Raw genomic sequence first — 14,570 nt, 5'->3', positions numbered from 1 at the left:
TGAGATGATAAAACAAGGTTTTTTATAATGCTTTATGCATTAATTATAATTCCTTAAGAATACCCTTATAATGTATAATAAATACAAACAATTGAGGAAAGATGGGCGAACAATCAGTTGGTGGGTTTTGCTCTTATATAGTTACATTTGGATTTAGATGTCAGTAACATGATTATTATGTTTGGTTCTCTCTCTTCACAACCCCAACAGTGCTTAAGTGTTATATTAAAAAATATCATAAGTGTTAAATATATAAAAACATATTACAGAGTTAAACATATTAAAGCAAATGTTTCTTATTTAATTCACCCTCCCGCTCTCTCTCAGGAGTTGAAGCCTACAGCCTTTCTGTCCATGCAGTAACTGATGGAAAAAGGAGTCTTATTATAGTATTATGTGTTATTGCAAAAATGAGTATATATATATAAATATACATTATTGAATCATTCTTGAGTCTTGTGGCTTGCCTCTCTACAAACTTTTAAATATCTGGCTTTAATTTATTGACTGAAAATGCTGATTTAATTTGATTCCATCTTTATTATACCTGATAATGAACTAAATAGTTAAACTTAAGGGGGTTAATAATATACAGTATACAAAAACAGTACTATATACAGTATATTTAAAAAACTAAGACTTAAGATACTCCACTGTGTCAGTTGTTTAAAGATTGAAATAAATTTTTCCTTTATATTTTAAGCGTAAATTAATTTGTTTTAATTTGAAATCATGACTCAAAAGGAGGTATTACACACTTTGTAATCAACATATCACAATGGAAATAAAAAAATGTTCCTGAGATTCAATATCTTTGACAACATGTACAAACAGTACTACAAACTAAACCACTAGGGTCTTAGAAATGTGCTCCTGAAACTACAGCCTCCACTATATCATCCAATTCAGTAGGTGGCGCTGTTACAAAAAATAGGGTCCTAGATTTGCGGTCCTAAAACTGCAGCATCTCCAGTTGTGCAGGCACACCCGTCTCTCGCGTGCCCACCTCACTGTGTCACTGTTGTAACGTGACTGAAGTACAAGTCTATAATTTACATAATAAATATTAGTTTAGCAAGTAGATGCATCGCAAATATGGAAATATTATGGAATATTTCATTTTGTGCCGAACGAAAGAGGCAGGATACAAGAGCACAAAGCTCAATTTCACAAACACTGCACAAGCCTTTAAAGTAACATTATACTCCTTTGTCAGTGAGACGCGTTCAGAATCAGCACATGGTCACTGTCTAGTGGTCTTTGTTTTCAAGTGCACAACTTCTGGCATTCGCTGTTCTTCTGCTGGCGGCTATCACACAGAGTTGCATTACTTCTGCCCCCTTCTGGATTGAGGGTGAATTGCCTGTATTTGTCGTAAGGCTTCATGCACCGAACCGAGATGCCCATATCATGACTGTTCGGTACGAATACATGTATCGTTACACCCCTAATGTGTATATATATATATATATGCATATGTGTGTGTGTGTTAAGGATGTAACAATTACCGGTTTGATGATAAATCATGATAAAATTTCCCACGGTTAGTATTAGCGTTTCATATTTTAATTATCATTAAAACGTATTCAATTACCACAATTTGAACAACCATAAAGCACAGTTCGTTTTGTGTGAAAAGACGGCGGAAAAGCTGAAATGTTTTAAAAGAGTGCTAAGGGCATAGGCGCCAATCCACACGGAAATAATCGAGCACCCGTGGAAAAAGATTAGATTAGATTAGATTCAACTTTTGTAACTGGACTCGTGGGAAGCGTATAAGATCCAAGTGCGAGCTTTATTTGAACACAGCGTAGTCAAGACAGGCAGGGTTGGCAAACAAGGCAAAACTATGGCACAGAGACAGAACTAAACAATGGCAAAACAAGGCAAAACTATGACATGAAACAAAACCGCAGCAAAACAAGGCAATGAAACAAGAGAAAACGCTTAGTAGAGTCCACACAGCAAAACAATACTTCACGCCTCCTGTTTGGTGTAGGCCTCCTTTTATGGCCACCAAACAGGAAGTAACCAACGAGGCAGCAGTGGGAGCAGCAACAGTCAGTTCATGGGTAAGGGCTCCCTCTGCTGGCTTGGCGTTACAACTTTATTGTCATTAGACATGTACAAGTACAAGGCAACGAAATGCAGTTTAGGTCTAACCAGGAGTGCAATAAGCAGTAAGTGCAGGATAAAGGTATAAGTTATAAGTGCATTTATAGGGGATATGTGCAGGGAGAAACCATGGGTAATATTTACAGATGGATAGTCTGTAAACACAAGATAGTTCGTTCATTTTAAGCAATAAGAAATTAATTGCAGCTTTTACGACTTTATTCTCATTTTCAAAGTTTATTTGAAGCCGTTTTAGGCGTTATTTTATAGGTAAATGTCAAGAGTGCATTACTGAATGAGAGGGTGGCAGCACAAATCTCTCGGCTTACAGCTGGCTTCACCTTTCATCTATATAGTGAATCACAAAACAAAACTATTCGGAAACAAAACTGTGCTTTATGCTTTACAGTATTTATCATCAGTTGTTCAATTTGTGGTATTTTTAATGATAATTTAAATATGAAACTACTAACTGTGGGAAATTTTATCATGATTTATCGTCACACTGGTTTATTTTCTTCTCAGAGCTGCAGTCCGTATGTTCCTCACGAGTGTGATGGAAACTCGTATCTGAACGGCGTTTGCTACCAGTTCAACAGCAGCTTACAGGCGTCCTCAAACTTTACTGCCGCTTACCAAGGTCTGATGAGTCTCACACATAAACCAAGACTTCTAACACGTGATGCAGTTTAACAATTTCAGACTTAAATATTACGAACCATGTATTGCTTTATTTCATTTCATTTGGAGGTAGCCTATATGTATCAACAACTCAATTTTAGATTAAAGACAAAATATTTGATATACTTGAGAAAACATGGATTTGGTTTGACTGCTAAATGACGTAAGAGCTGAGTCTCTGTGTCTTGTGATCTTTCTGCAGAATGCACCAAGACAGAAGTCAATCTGGTGTTTCTCTTTGATGGATCCAGCAGTATGAAAGCACATGAGTTTCAAATGAACAAAGACTTCATTAAAGACGTTATGAAAACACTTTCAAACTCATCCATAAAGGTAAATAATCCATCAACTATATAAATGTGGAAATACTGAACATGTGAAAATCAGTGTGTAAAAGTGTACAGTAGAAACACTGTACTGTAATGAGGCGTGAACATGATGTTAATGATGTTGTTTGTTGTCTTTCTGTGTGTCAGTTTGCTGCTGTCCAGTTTTCATCAGACATACGAACTGTGTTTGATTTCAACGATTATCAGAACGGCTTCGCTGAAGAGAAACTCAAGAACGAGGCGCACATGAAATCTCTCACAAACACATATCGTGCAATCAACTACATTCTGTGAGTGAAATACACTTTAATGACTGAATTTACACTTTAAAAGTGTAAAAAAAGAAATGAACTATGGTTCATGCTGTGGTTTTGCTCTCTCTTTTGTTTAGCTATAAATTAGAAGTTAGTTATAAGCAGATTTATGCTGAGACTGAGTTTATTTATGATTTATTTATTTATTTATTTATTCTTGATTATATCATCAGAAATAATCTGCTGAATAACGTGTTGTCTGGAGCCAATCCCAATGCTGTGAAAGCTCTGGTGATCATCACAGATGGAGAACCCAGTGATAATGATAATGAAAATGTCCTCAAAACATGTGATGAGCAAAATATCCTGCGTTACGTCATTGGGGTGAGTTTTCTTGAAGCTCAGTCAGTCATTTACATTGAATGTTCAGACAGTTTGTTGATTTGGTGTCACTAGTGTCGTGATTTAGCTCAGAGGGAAATGTATATAAATAATTACAATTAATTATGATTAATTACAATTATTTATATCAGCTGCCAGTAGTAACTGTAGCAGAATCAATTTTCCATCAACTAATCTGTTCGCCCAGCGAACATTCAGTATAATTTATCATCAACTCTAAGAAATGATATTTTCTTGGCCACAGAAAATAAATTCCTTAAAGTGCCGTTGCATTAGAGCATGTAGCTTGAATCGGAATCGTAAAGGGACATTAATTTACAAGGCAGAAGTGTCCAACAAGTGTCCAAATGCAGTCTCTGAAAGCCTTGATGGTTTGGAGCAGTGGTGGTTTTGGAATTGCAATCATGTTCTTCCGGGTCTGAAGAGTGATGAATTCCAAAGATGTTCTGACTCGATGGTGACTGGGAGTTTCTTCCCATGTGAAAAGTGAAGAAGAACCAAGAGCAGAGAGGGACCCAGCTGAAGTCCTGTGATCTTTGGGGAATGGAAAGACAAGGCCGCAAGGCCTGGCACACACTTAGGGAAGTCCTGAAGAGTTCTAGCTCATCTTCTTAGGTTCTCCAAGAACCACTGACTGACTGAGGCGAGTCATGAAGATGAATTCCAGGGTTGAGTGGAACTGTCTGGCTCTTTGTGGTCTAGAGCCACAGATGCACGCCCTGTGCTGGCTCAGGCTCCCCGTGGGTTCCTCCACACGGGCAGCAATCAGAAGATGTTGCAGACGAGTGAAGAGAGTGAAGAAGAAGAAGAGGCAAGGGGACAGTCAACCGTTTGCCTTTAAGCTCTCTGGAGGCTGCGCCTCCAGGAGGTCCACGAACCAATGGTAACTTTCACCTTTGGAGGGAAAGTTTACGACTCTTTGTCTGTGAGCATGGTATTTTGCATATGTAATTCGATTGGGTGTTGATGCAAAACTACTAAGGTTTCTTAAAACACTAACATGTTGCATAGGTATCAACATCTAATTTACACCATCTTTTAGATTATCAACATACGAATTAAAAGCATGGCATGCTTTTAATTCGCATAGGTGGGCTATACAACTAGTCATCTATCATAACGCATGCATAAAACAGTAGAAAGACAAATACAAATACAACAGACAAAAATTAAAATACAATGCAGTAATACTGTACACAATGACCTGGGCTATGTGTGATAGGAAGGTCAAAGAAAGGTTTGTCTGTGAATTAATAGGAAAGAGTCTATTTCTATAGGCATTGTGTCTTTCTTATGGCAAATGTAGCATGGGCAGATGTGCAGTCCTCTGGGCAATAAAACCTCTAATCAGATCGTTGTCCTGGCAACTGAGCCCTTTTGGGGGTGTTAGTTGCTTTGGGGGGTTGTCTTCAGAGCTCCAGCATATAGCTGGCCTGTTGTGTTTAAAGACTATTTGTTAAATGTAACAATTAATGTATGTCTGATTGGTCCAGACGCTACACTAGTCGTGCAGAAATGACACACTACACACTTTCGTTCAGGTGGGAAAGGTTACGTTAGCCACAGTCACTCACCTGGCATCAGCACCGAAAGACAACAACACCTTCTACATTCAACAGTACAGTGGACTCCAGGGACTTCTTGACAACCTGCAAAAAAAGATCTACAATATTGAAGGTAAATATAAGAAAGGAAAATGGAAGTTTTCAAATAAAGGCAATTGATGCAGAATCCACTGATGATTGTAAGAGTTTTCCTTCTGTGTTTCAGGGTCAAAGGAAGCTCACGGCAGATACAGACAGAAAGAGTTATCACAGAGTGGATTCAGTGTCGTCTCATCTCAGGAGGTAAGAGAATGTCATATATACAGTAAACATTAATTATTTAAATTAAGGAACAGTTCATGTCATTTCATAAAAGTATTTTATGTGATTTGCACACTTTATTTCAAGCCTTTTAAAGTCTTTTGAAATTCTTGCCCTCTCAAAATCTCTTAAAATGCTGTTGTTTTGTCAACTAGCCCATCGGCAGCGATGCTCCCTGGTGCATTGTGGGAATGTTTAATTGAATATTTTTAGTGCACTAGAATGATTTCAGTGCTGTAGAAATGGTCTGAGCACTGATCTAGCGAGCAGATGGAGAAACACTCACAGATTGTTCTAAATACAAAAGTGAAAAATAATAAACTGTGTGAAATATTTACAAATGTGTTAATTTTCATATTCAGTCTGTCATGTTAATAACTTGATGTATTGTTGTGTCTATACAGTTTATGGACTATAAATTAATTTAAATGTTTAATGACGACATTTTTGTTTATGATACAGTGCAATAATCAATGCTGGGTCACCGCTTGATGAAAAATCTGAGCACCACTGATCTGGTTTATTTGCTCCTAGCCTAGCCTAAAACCTTGATAGATACATGGAAAGGAAAGGAAAGGAAAGGAAAGGAAAGGAAAGGAAAGGAAAGGACATGATGTGTGGCCAAGTATGGTGTCCCATACTCAGAATTTGTGCTCTGCATTTATGCCATCCAAGTGCACACACACAGCAGTGAGTAGTGAACAAACACACACACACACATACCGTAAAAACGCACCCGGACCAGTGGGCAGCCATTTTTACTGTGGTGACCAGGGAGCAGGTGGGGTTTCAGTGTCTTGCTCAAGAGTCGCACCGCAGTTGTGGTATTGAGGGTGGAAGAGAGCGCTGTACATTCACTTCCCTACTACTGAGACTTGAACTCACAAGTCAGACTCTCGTACCGTTAGTTCATGACTATGACTATGGCTCCAAGTTTCTAAAGCGACTCCCTGCGCTGCATCAGTAAAGATAGGCTCCTATATTTTTGACGGATAATAATAATAATGATAATGGTCTTGCTGTCATCAAAGGCATCCACAACAGGCAATATCTCTGACTATCATCAATACACAGTACTATCGTCTATCGGCGCAACACTAAATTGAAGGTTGCGATGACGCTTTGTTTCGTTGCCGTAATGTATTCTCTTGAAAATTTTATATTGTCAGATGTGTGTTGAATGTAAACTCCTATGAGGAATTTAACCAGTCAATGTGTATTTGTCAGATAAAATTCTTAAATTAGGAAATCTATTCAGTGCTTGGTCCATGTGTATTTCGTCATCCAAAATCCTGTTTATGGCACAGCAAAGTGTTGTGAATCATCTCTAAGACTGACACTTACGATTTAGTCCTACACTTCACTTAAATTACGACTAAGATGCTTGAAACTAACTTTTAAGTACAGCTTTGAACCACAATTTTTTTACACTAAAGTCAATTCTTGGCAGTGTTCTTGAGAGTAATTCTTAGAGGTTTGATAAATACGGGCCCTGAGCTCAGTTTGGTGGTTAAAAGTTGAAAGCTTTAGGAGGAGCAGGGTATAGAAATAGTATTTAGGGGCAGTTTCCAGGACAGAGTTTAAGCCTAGTCCTAGACTAAAATGGCCCTTTAAACCAGACTAACAGAAATCTGCTTTCTCTGTCATGGTTTTAAATAGTCGTAGACTTTGTCTAGTCCAGAATTTAATAGACTGATTTCCTGCAGGAAGACTAGAGCTACTTCAGGACTAAACTGAGGCTTAAATTAAACCTAAGTAGGCAGGTTTAACTTCAGATGTACACTTTGTTTCCTGTCTTTATATATCAAAATTATTGGCACTCTTTGTAGATATAAACAATGAAGCCCGTGAAAATACATCTGCACTGTTAATCATTTTGACCTTTTATTCTAAATAAATAAATTAAAATAAAATAAATCATAAAACCCTAATCTTTCCCTGAAGTAAAATGGAAAGAAATGGGAAATGTCATTCTGACAGAATTGTTTTTCTCTAATACCCATTAGCCACAATTAATGTCACCCTTTTAGTCAATACTTTTTGCAACCTCCTTTTGCCAGTTTAACAGCTATGAGTCTGCTATAATGCCTGATGATTGTGGAGAGCACCTGACAAGAGATCAGAGACTATTCCTTCAGACAGAATCTCTCCAGATCCTTCAGATTCCCAGCTCCACAATAAGCTCTTTCCTCTTCAGTTTTCTATAGGGTTCAGGTCAGGACCATGGCAGAACCTTCGTTTTGTGCATTCAGTGACCCATTTTTGTGTTGATTTCGATGGTCTTTCTGGATCATTGTTGTTAGAACATCCAACCATGGCCGATTATAAGGCTTTTTAACCCCAAGACTCTGCAAATTATCCAGCTGTGATCCTTGGAGAGTCTTTGGCCACTTAAACTATCTTCCTCACGTTGCATTTAGACCAGGGGTGCTCAACCCTGTTCCTGGAGATCGACCTTCCTGCAGAGTTCAGCTCCAACCCTGATCAAACACACCTGAACCAGCTAATTAGGATCTGAAGGAGCACTTGATAATTACAGACAGGTGTGTTTGTTCAGGGTTAGATCTAAACTCTGCAGGAAGGTCGATCTCTTACCAGTGGTAGTTGAGGAGATTCCCCCCTTCTATGTAAAGCACTCTGAGTGCCCAGAAAAGTGCTATATTAATATAAGGAATTATATTGTAATTAAGCCTACTCCTGTCTTAATTTAAACCCTGTCCGGGAAACCACCCCAGTCTCAAAAGATGAAGTTGTTGTTTAAATAGCATTTCAGTGGGTTGGCTTTTTCAAGCCATCATAAAAACTCATTCATAAAAACTCAAATTCATTTTTTAAAGATTCAATGTCACTAATCTCACGTGGTTGAGAGATTGAGAGATCCACGGAACGGTCTGCACACTGTCAGAATAACGCAAATTTCACCATCAGAAGTGTCTATGTTTTTGTGACCACATGGATGGACAGCATACAACAGGAGAGGCATGAGGTAAAACAGAATGAGTCTACTTGTTGGTACTGCGTGTATGTCGAGCTTGTCCATCCACATTCATCCACGGTTGAGTAAACTTTGAAAGCTGTGGAGACAAGACTGTGTGTGAGACAGAATAGAATACAGAAAGTGAAGAATACTGGGCCTTAATATACTAATACTGAGGCTGAGACTGAAACTGAGACACCAGCGTTTCTTTCAGGACTCTGTGATCGTGGGTTCGGTTGGATCTAATGACTGGCGTGGAGCTCTGTATGAAGTGACGGGATCAGGATCTGAATTCAGAGAGACAGAGATCACCGATCCAGCTGTCAGTAGAGACTCGTACATGGGTATGTTGGAGCTTTTGTTTGTTCCTTGTGTGATGTGAAGAGTTTGTGTGTGTTTTAATGATGCTGATGATGATGTTCAGGTTACTCGACTGTGCTGGGAACAAGAGGCGGCGTCCCTCATCTGTTCTCTGGGGCGCCACGAGCCGAACACACGGGTCTGGTGACCCTCTTCACCAAGAATAAAAACACATGGACCGTGACGAGGAACATCAAAGGAGAACAAGTCAGTGAAAAAACCCTCAGACACAATACGAGCTCTATCTATCGGTGGGACCAGGGGCTCTTAAACTAACATGTCCACTATAAGATCAGCAGACCCCTCTAACCACATACACTCTCTTGAGTTTCAGGGTGTTTTCACATATACAATAGTCGACATTTGAAGTGGATCAAAACCTTTCATCAAAGTTGTCGTAAAACCAAAACAACACCCATTCTTGTCTTACGACAACTTTGATGAACTTTATTGATCCACTTCAAATGTTGACTACTGTAGTTCGTTTTAAAGGAACTAAACCCAGTTCACTTAAAGTGAACCAGAAAAAGAGCCAGCTGAAAGTGACCCTTCGTCCATTTGGTGTTCACAATATAGTGGACTTAAAAGAGAACCTGATTCTTTTCTTGGTCCTCTTCGGCACTTAACTGATCTCAGACCCTCTCTTGTTCACACCACCTGTTCTGACCTCCTGGAAAATTTGGAAGATGAAGTGGACAGGTGCAGGGGGTGAGGAAGAGCTGGCAATCCCTGACCGTGACACCGGTCAAGACATTGGCTGAGCTTTAACAAAGCATTTCAGTCAATTTAAAATTAAAAGAGAACATTATTTATAAAGTTAATTCAATTTGCTCTTTCCTCAGATAAGTATTAAAATGTTTCTTTGCTACTTATGTTATATTGCGACTGCACTGTTTCACTGCTTTCAATGACACACGAGAAGTCGCAAGTACACACATCGCTAGCATTGACACATCGGAGATCACGCTCACACACGGATATATTTACAACCATGGACACTTGTCAAAGCTGCCGCGCAAGTTTTATTAATATAACTTAGACACTGAATTGCTAGATTATATTTCCCAGCAACTAAAGAGGTAGAACTGATGTTTAGAAGTAACAAAAATCACAGCTTCACTTTTGCAGAATGAGACGCACAGACACAAATCTGCTCTGAGAGTGTTAGCAGGGCTCAAGTGAACTAGGTGTGAAAACACCCTTATTTCACCAAAAACAATCTGTAATCTCTGCAATGTCATATGTGTCAGACCCTGTGAACTATTTTGTGTGTTTCCCTTGTGTATGCCCATATTTGGACTTCCCGTTTCCGTTTCTTGTAATCAAGTCAAGTCAAGTCAAGTCAAGCTTTATTGTCATTCCGCTACATATGTGGACATACAGTGGAATGAAATGTCGTGTCCTGCAGGACCACGGTGCTACATAAATAAACATTAATATGAACATAAATACACTAGACGTAGAAGCAATTTTTTAAACCTATACATGTAACTATACATATACTATAAATAATTGACTCTACATACACATAACCTAAGAAAGACTATACAAGTAGTTTACATAATATAAAGGTTAAGAAGAAAATAGTGCAAAAAGATTTGTGGTGCATTGACAAGTAGACATTTGTAAGTCCTTATTAGGTCCTTGTAACGTTAATAAGTGTTAATAAGAAAGTATCTGGTGCATAGAGAGAAAAGAGCATTTCTACAGGTGGTTTGTCCAGCCCACTCACCTGTGTGTAACACACTCAGAATTGCAAAAATTGTGTTTTGAGTTTTTCAACAGTTTACATTGTGGATAAGGTTTCAGAGGGGGGTGAGGTGGTTGGAATTGAGGGCTCTGGGGGAAAAAGCTGTTGAGCAGTCTTGCAGAGCGGGCTCTGATGCTCCTGTAGCGTCTTCCTGAAGGCAGGAGCTGGAAGAGATGATGGGAGGGGTGGGTGGGGTCCTTCACGATACTGGTGGCTTTACCTGAGCATCGTGCAAAGAAAATGTCCAGAAGGGAGGGGAGAGGGGCACTGATGATCTTTGCAGCTGTGTTCACTGTCCGTTGTAGGGTCTTGCGGTCAGCAGCACTGCAGTTCTCGTACCAGACAGTGATGCAGCTGGTCAGCACACTCTCAATGGTTCCCCTGTAGAAGGTGGTGAGGATGGGTGGAGGGAGACTTGCCCTTTTCAGCCGGCGGAGAAAGTGCAGGCGCTGTTGTGCCTTCTTGGAGAGTGACATGGTGCTGGTGGTCCAGGTGAGATCCTCTGTGATCTGCACCCCCAGGAATTTGGTGCTGCTGACTCTCTCCACAGCCGAGCTGTCGATGGTCAGTGGGGGGTGGTCAACGGAGTTCCTCCTGAAGTCCATCACAACCTCCTTTGTCTTACTCACATCGAGGGACAGGTTGTTTGCACCACACCATTTAGCCAGCTGTGCCACTTCCTCTCTGTAGGGTGTTTCATCGTTGTTGCTGATGAGACCTACCACAGTCGTGTCATCAGCAAACTTGATGATGTGGTTGGAGCTGAACTTGGCAGTGCAGTCGTGGGTCAGCAGCGTGAAGAGCAGCGGGCTGAGAACACAGCCCTGTGGGGCACCTGTGCTTAGTGTGGTAGTGCTGGAGGTGATGCGGCCGACACGGACTGACTGAGGTCTTCCAGTTAAGAAGTCCAGGATCCAATTACAGAGGGAGGTGTTAAGGCCCAGAAGGTTTAGTTTGTTGATGAGCTGTTGTGGGATTATTGTAATGAATGCTGAGCTGAAGTCAATGAACAGCATTCTAACATAAGAGTCTTTGTTTTCTAAGTGAGTAAGAGCCAGGTGGAGGGTGGAGGAAATGGCATCGTCTGTGGAGCGGTTTGGACGGTATGCAAACAATGACACGTCACTGTGTCATTGTTCACCTGTCTCCCCCTGATTGGTTGTTTCTATGTATTTAAGTTTGGTTGTGTTCCTGTTCAGATCGTCGGTTCTTAATGTCTTTGTACGTTGTGTTCGCTGGTTCCCTATTGTTTCCTGATGGTTCCTATTTCCATGTGGATTATATTAATAAACTTTATGCATCGGACCTCCTCGCTCCTCCTCATCATTCCCCATACACAACAGTGTGACAGAAGAACCGACCGACAACATGAGGGCTGAGGAACGTATTATGAATATTCGGCAGGCGGAGAGGCCGTTGGAGTATTACGTGGAGGAATTCCTGAGCTTTTGCCACTTGGTGAGTTGGAGCGATGCTATGATCAACACGTGTTTTCTAATGGGGCTAAACGATGACAATCTGTGCTGTTCGATAACTCCTGTGGATCGCTGCAAACCGGTTGCAGATTTTATCAACTTTGTCCTTGCCCTTAGTCAGTCCAATTTCTATGTGGATGTGGAAGATTCTAATCTTCCCCCCATTAGTAAACACGTGTCCGCTCCAGCTCACCATCAGCCAGCGACCTCCACGTGCTGCTCCAACGAGCTCGCTCCCTCTGGTCCTCCCTCGCTCTACCCCGTTCTCCATAGCTCCTCCCTCATCCTCAGCCCAGAGTCCGCGGCCAGCTCTCGCACTTCAGCCGCACCCGCGGCCAACTCTGGCTCCTCCTCGTCATTCCCCATACACAACAGCGTGACAATATGCAACAGAGAAAAAGTAAAATATTTTTTGACTTATTTAATTTTTAGCCAGTATTGTGTGACACTTTGTGAGTTTGTGAATCAGACCGTGTTGTTTTCATCTGTGAACATCAGACTATAAAAGCATATGCTAGAATGCAGCTCTATTCATCTTGATTCATTTCTGGCATCAGATTGGCTCATATTTCGGAGCGTCTCTGAGTCTGTTGGATGTGGACTCTGATGGAGACTCAGATTTCCTTCTGGTCGGAGCTCCATTATTTTACCAGTCTCAGCCGAGGACTGAAGGAAGGCTGTACGTCTACGCTTTCTCAGAGCAGGTACGGACACATTCACAACCATTATTATGATGTTCAGGGTAACAGGAAGAGACTTCTAGTCGTCACCATTGCTGTTATAATCGGTTCCTATGATGTGAAAGTCCTGGAAATTGCTGTGGTGCTGATGAATAAAGATCCTGTTCACTTTTCTTTCTCTCTCCACAGAATTTTCAGAAAATGCCGAATGTGAGCGAAACAACCACAGGCAGATTTGCTGCATCTTTGGCTTCACTAAAGGACCTGAATGGAGACAGTCTGTCAGATGTGGCGGTTGGGGCGCCGCTGGAGGATGAAGGAGTCGTCTACATCTACCTGGGCGACAGGACGCTTGGCATAAACCCTAAACACGCTCCTCAGGTGAGAGTTCGCTGTGTTTCTGTTTATCTCAGAAATCCAGAAGAGTCGAATGTTCCCAGATAAACAGACACTGCAGGATAAACGTGCACAATGATGAGCCGCTTCGATACACTAGATCTGTGTGTGTGTGTGTGTGTGTGTGTGTGTGTTTAGCGGATCCCAGCGCGGTCGGTTCTGTCTGGTCTGCAGCAGTTCGGGGTGTCTCTGTCCGGTCAGATGGACATGAACGATGATAATCTGACAGACATCGTGATCGGAGCACAAGGAGGGATCGTCCTGCTCAAGTACGTCATTCTTTAGTTTTTATTAATTATAAACAAACAACCTCTTTACCACATCAGTCTCACTGTCTGCTATCATGAGCTGTTTACTCTTTTCTCAGGGCTCGGCCTGTGATGTCTGTGTCTGCACAGCTCAGCTTTAGTCCAAAGGAAATCAGCTTGAACTACTTTGAATGTCCGGGTGACAGCGCATTTAATGCATTTAATCTGTCTTCGTGTTTCACGGTGACCGAGAGGACCAGCAGCACCGGTAACGTCAATGGAGTTTCAGAGAGTCTCTCTGTCACGTGAAGAACACGGCCTCCGTGTCTTACCCTCTCATGTCTCTCAGGATCTCTGGAGAAGAAGCTGAATGTTTCTCTGAACCTGAATGTGGATGTGGTGCGAGGAATGAGTCGAGGATTCTTTGATCAGAAGGATTTGTCGTCCAGGACTCTGCAGCAGTCCGTCCTGCTGGATCCTGGATTTTCCTGTTTCAACTTCTCCATCTTCATGCTGGTACGTGTCGTCTATCACAGCTTCAGCCAGTCACAGCAGCTTCGTTCTGATGATCAACGTTGTGTTTTTCAGCGCTACATTGCAGACACAGTGTCTCCTCTGAAGATACAAATTAATTTCTCACAATCTGAGATGTTGTCTGGAAACTCTTTGGCTGTTCTTGACATCCACAGCAGAACGGAGGAGTATGTCGAGGTGAGCCTATTAAAAACAAAGTTTACACATTAAAAATTTGTACATAATAAAATGGGTCTGGTAAAAACCAAATAGACCTGAAATGGTTTATAGAAGCTCTGAATGTCTGGTCCGAAAAAAAGGAGCCCCTTTTTAGTTTACTTTAAGGAGACAGATTCTGGATAAAAGTTTTTCTTCTTTTTTATTTTTAGATGTATATATTTATGACACTTATACATTTTTAATTCTATTATTTTTTCACCTTGTTAATGTTGTAAAAATTCAGTGTTGTATCTTTGGGTGTTTATTTGATTTTTTTAATATTAAAATTCAAATTAAATTGTGCAC

General features: G+C 40.8%; 1 protein-coding gene across 1 annotated transcript; it reads left to right on the top strand.

Moving 5' to 3' along the window:
* Positions 1–2,604: 2,604 nt before the first annotated feature.
* On the top strand, positions 2,605–14,291 carry LOC127158770 (integrin alpha-L). The gene is made up of 14 exons (XM_051101781.1): positions 2,605–2,755; positions 2,999–3,129; positions 3,273–3,415; positions 3,613–3,763; positions 5,323–5,458; positions 5,552–5,628; positions 8,838–8,967; positions 9,048–9,190; positions 12,766–12,912; positions 13,078–13,269; positions 13,423–13,553; positions 13,652–13,800; positions 13,882–14,048; positions 14,121–14,291. The coding sequence occupies exons 1-14, from the start codon at positions 2,605–2,607 to the stop codon at positions 14,274–14,276; spliced, it is 2,004 nt and encodes a 667-aa protein (XP_050957738.1). The 3' UTR covers positions 14,277–14,291.
* Positions 14,292–14,570: the final 279 nt, after the last annotated feature.

The sequence above is a fragment of the Labeo rohita genome, unplaced genomic scaffold (assembly GCF_022985175.1).
Source record: "Labeo rohita strain BAU-BD-2019 unplaced genomic scaffold, IGBB_LRoh.1.0 scaffold_1694, whole genome shotgun sequence".
Lineage (NCBI taxonomy): Eukaryota > Metazoa > Chordata > Actinopteri > Cypriniformes > Cyprinidae > Labeo > Labeo rohita.
The sequence above is the reverse complement of the archived record's forward strand: the minus strand, read 5'-3'. Positions and strand labels throughout refer to the sequence as shown.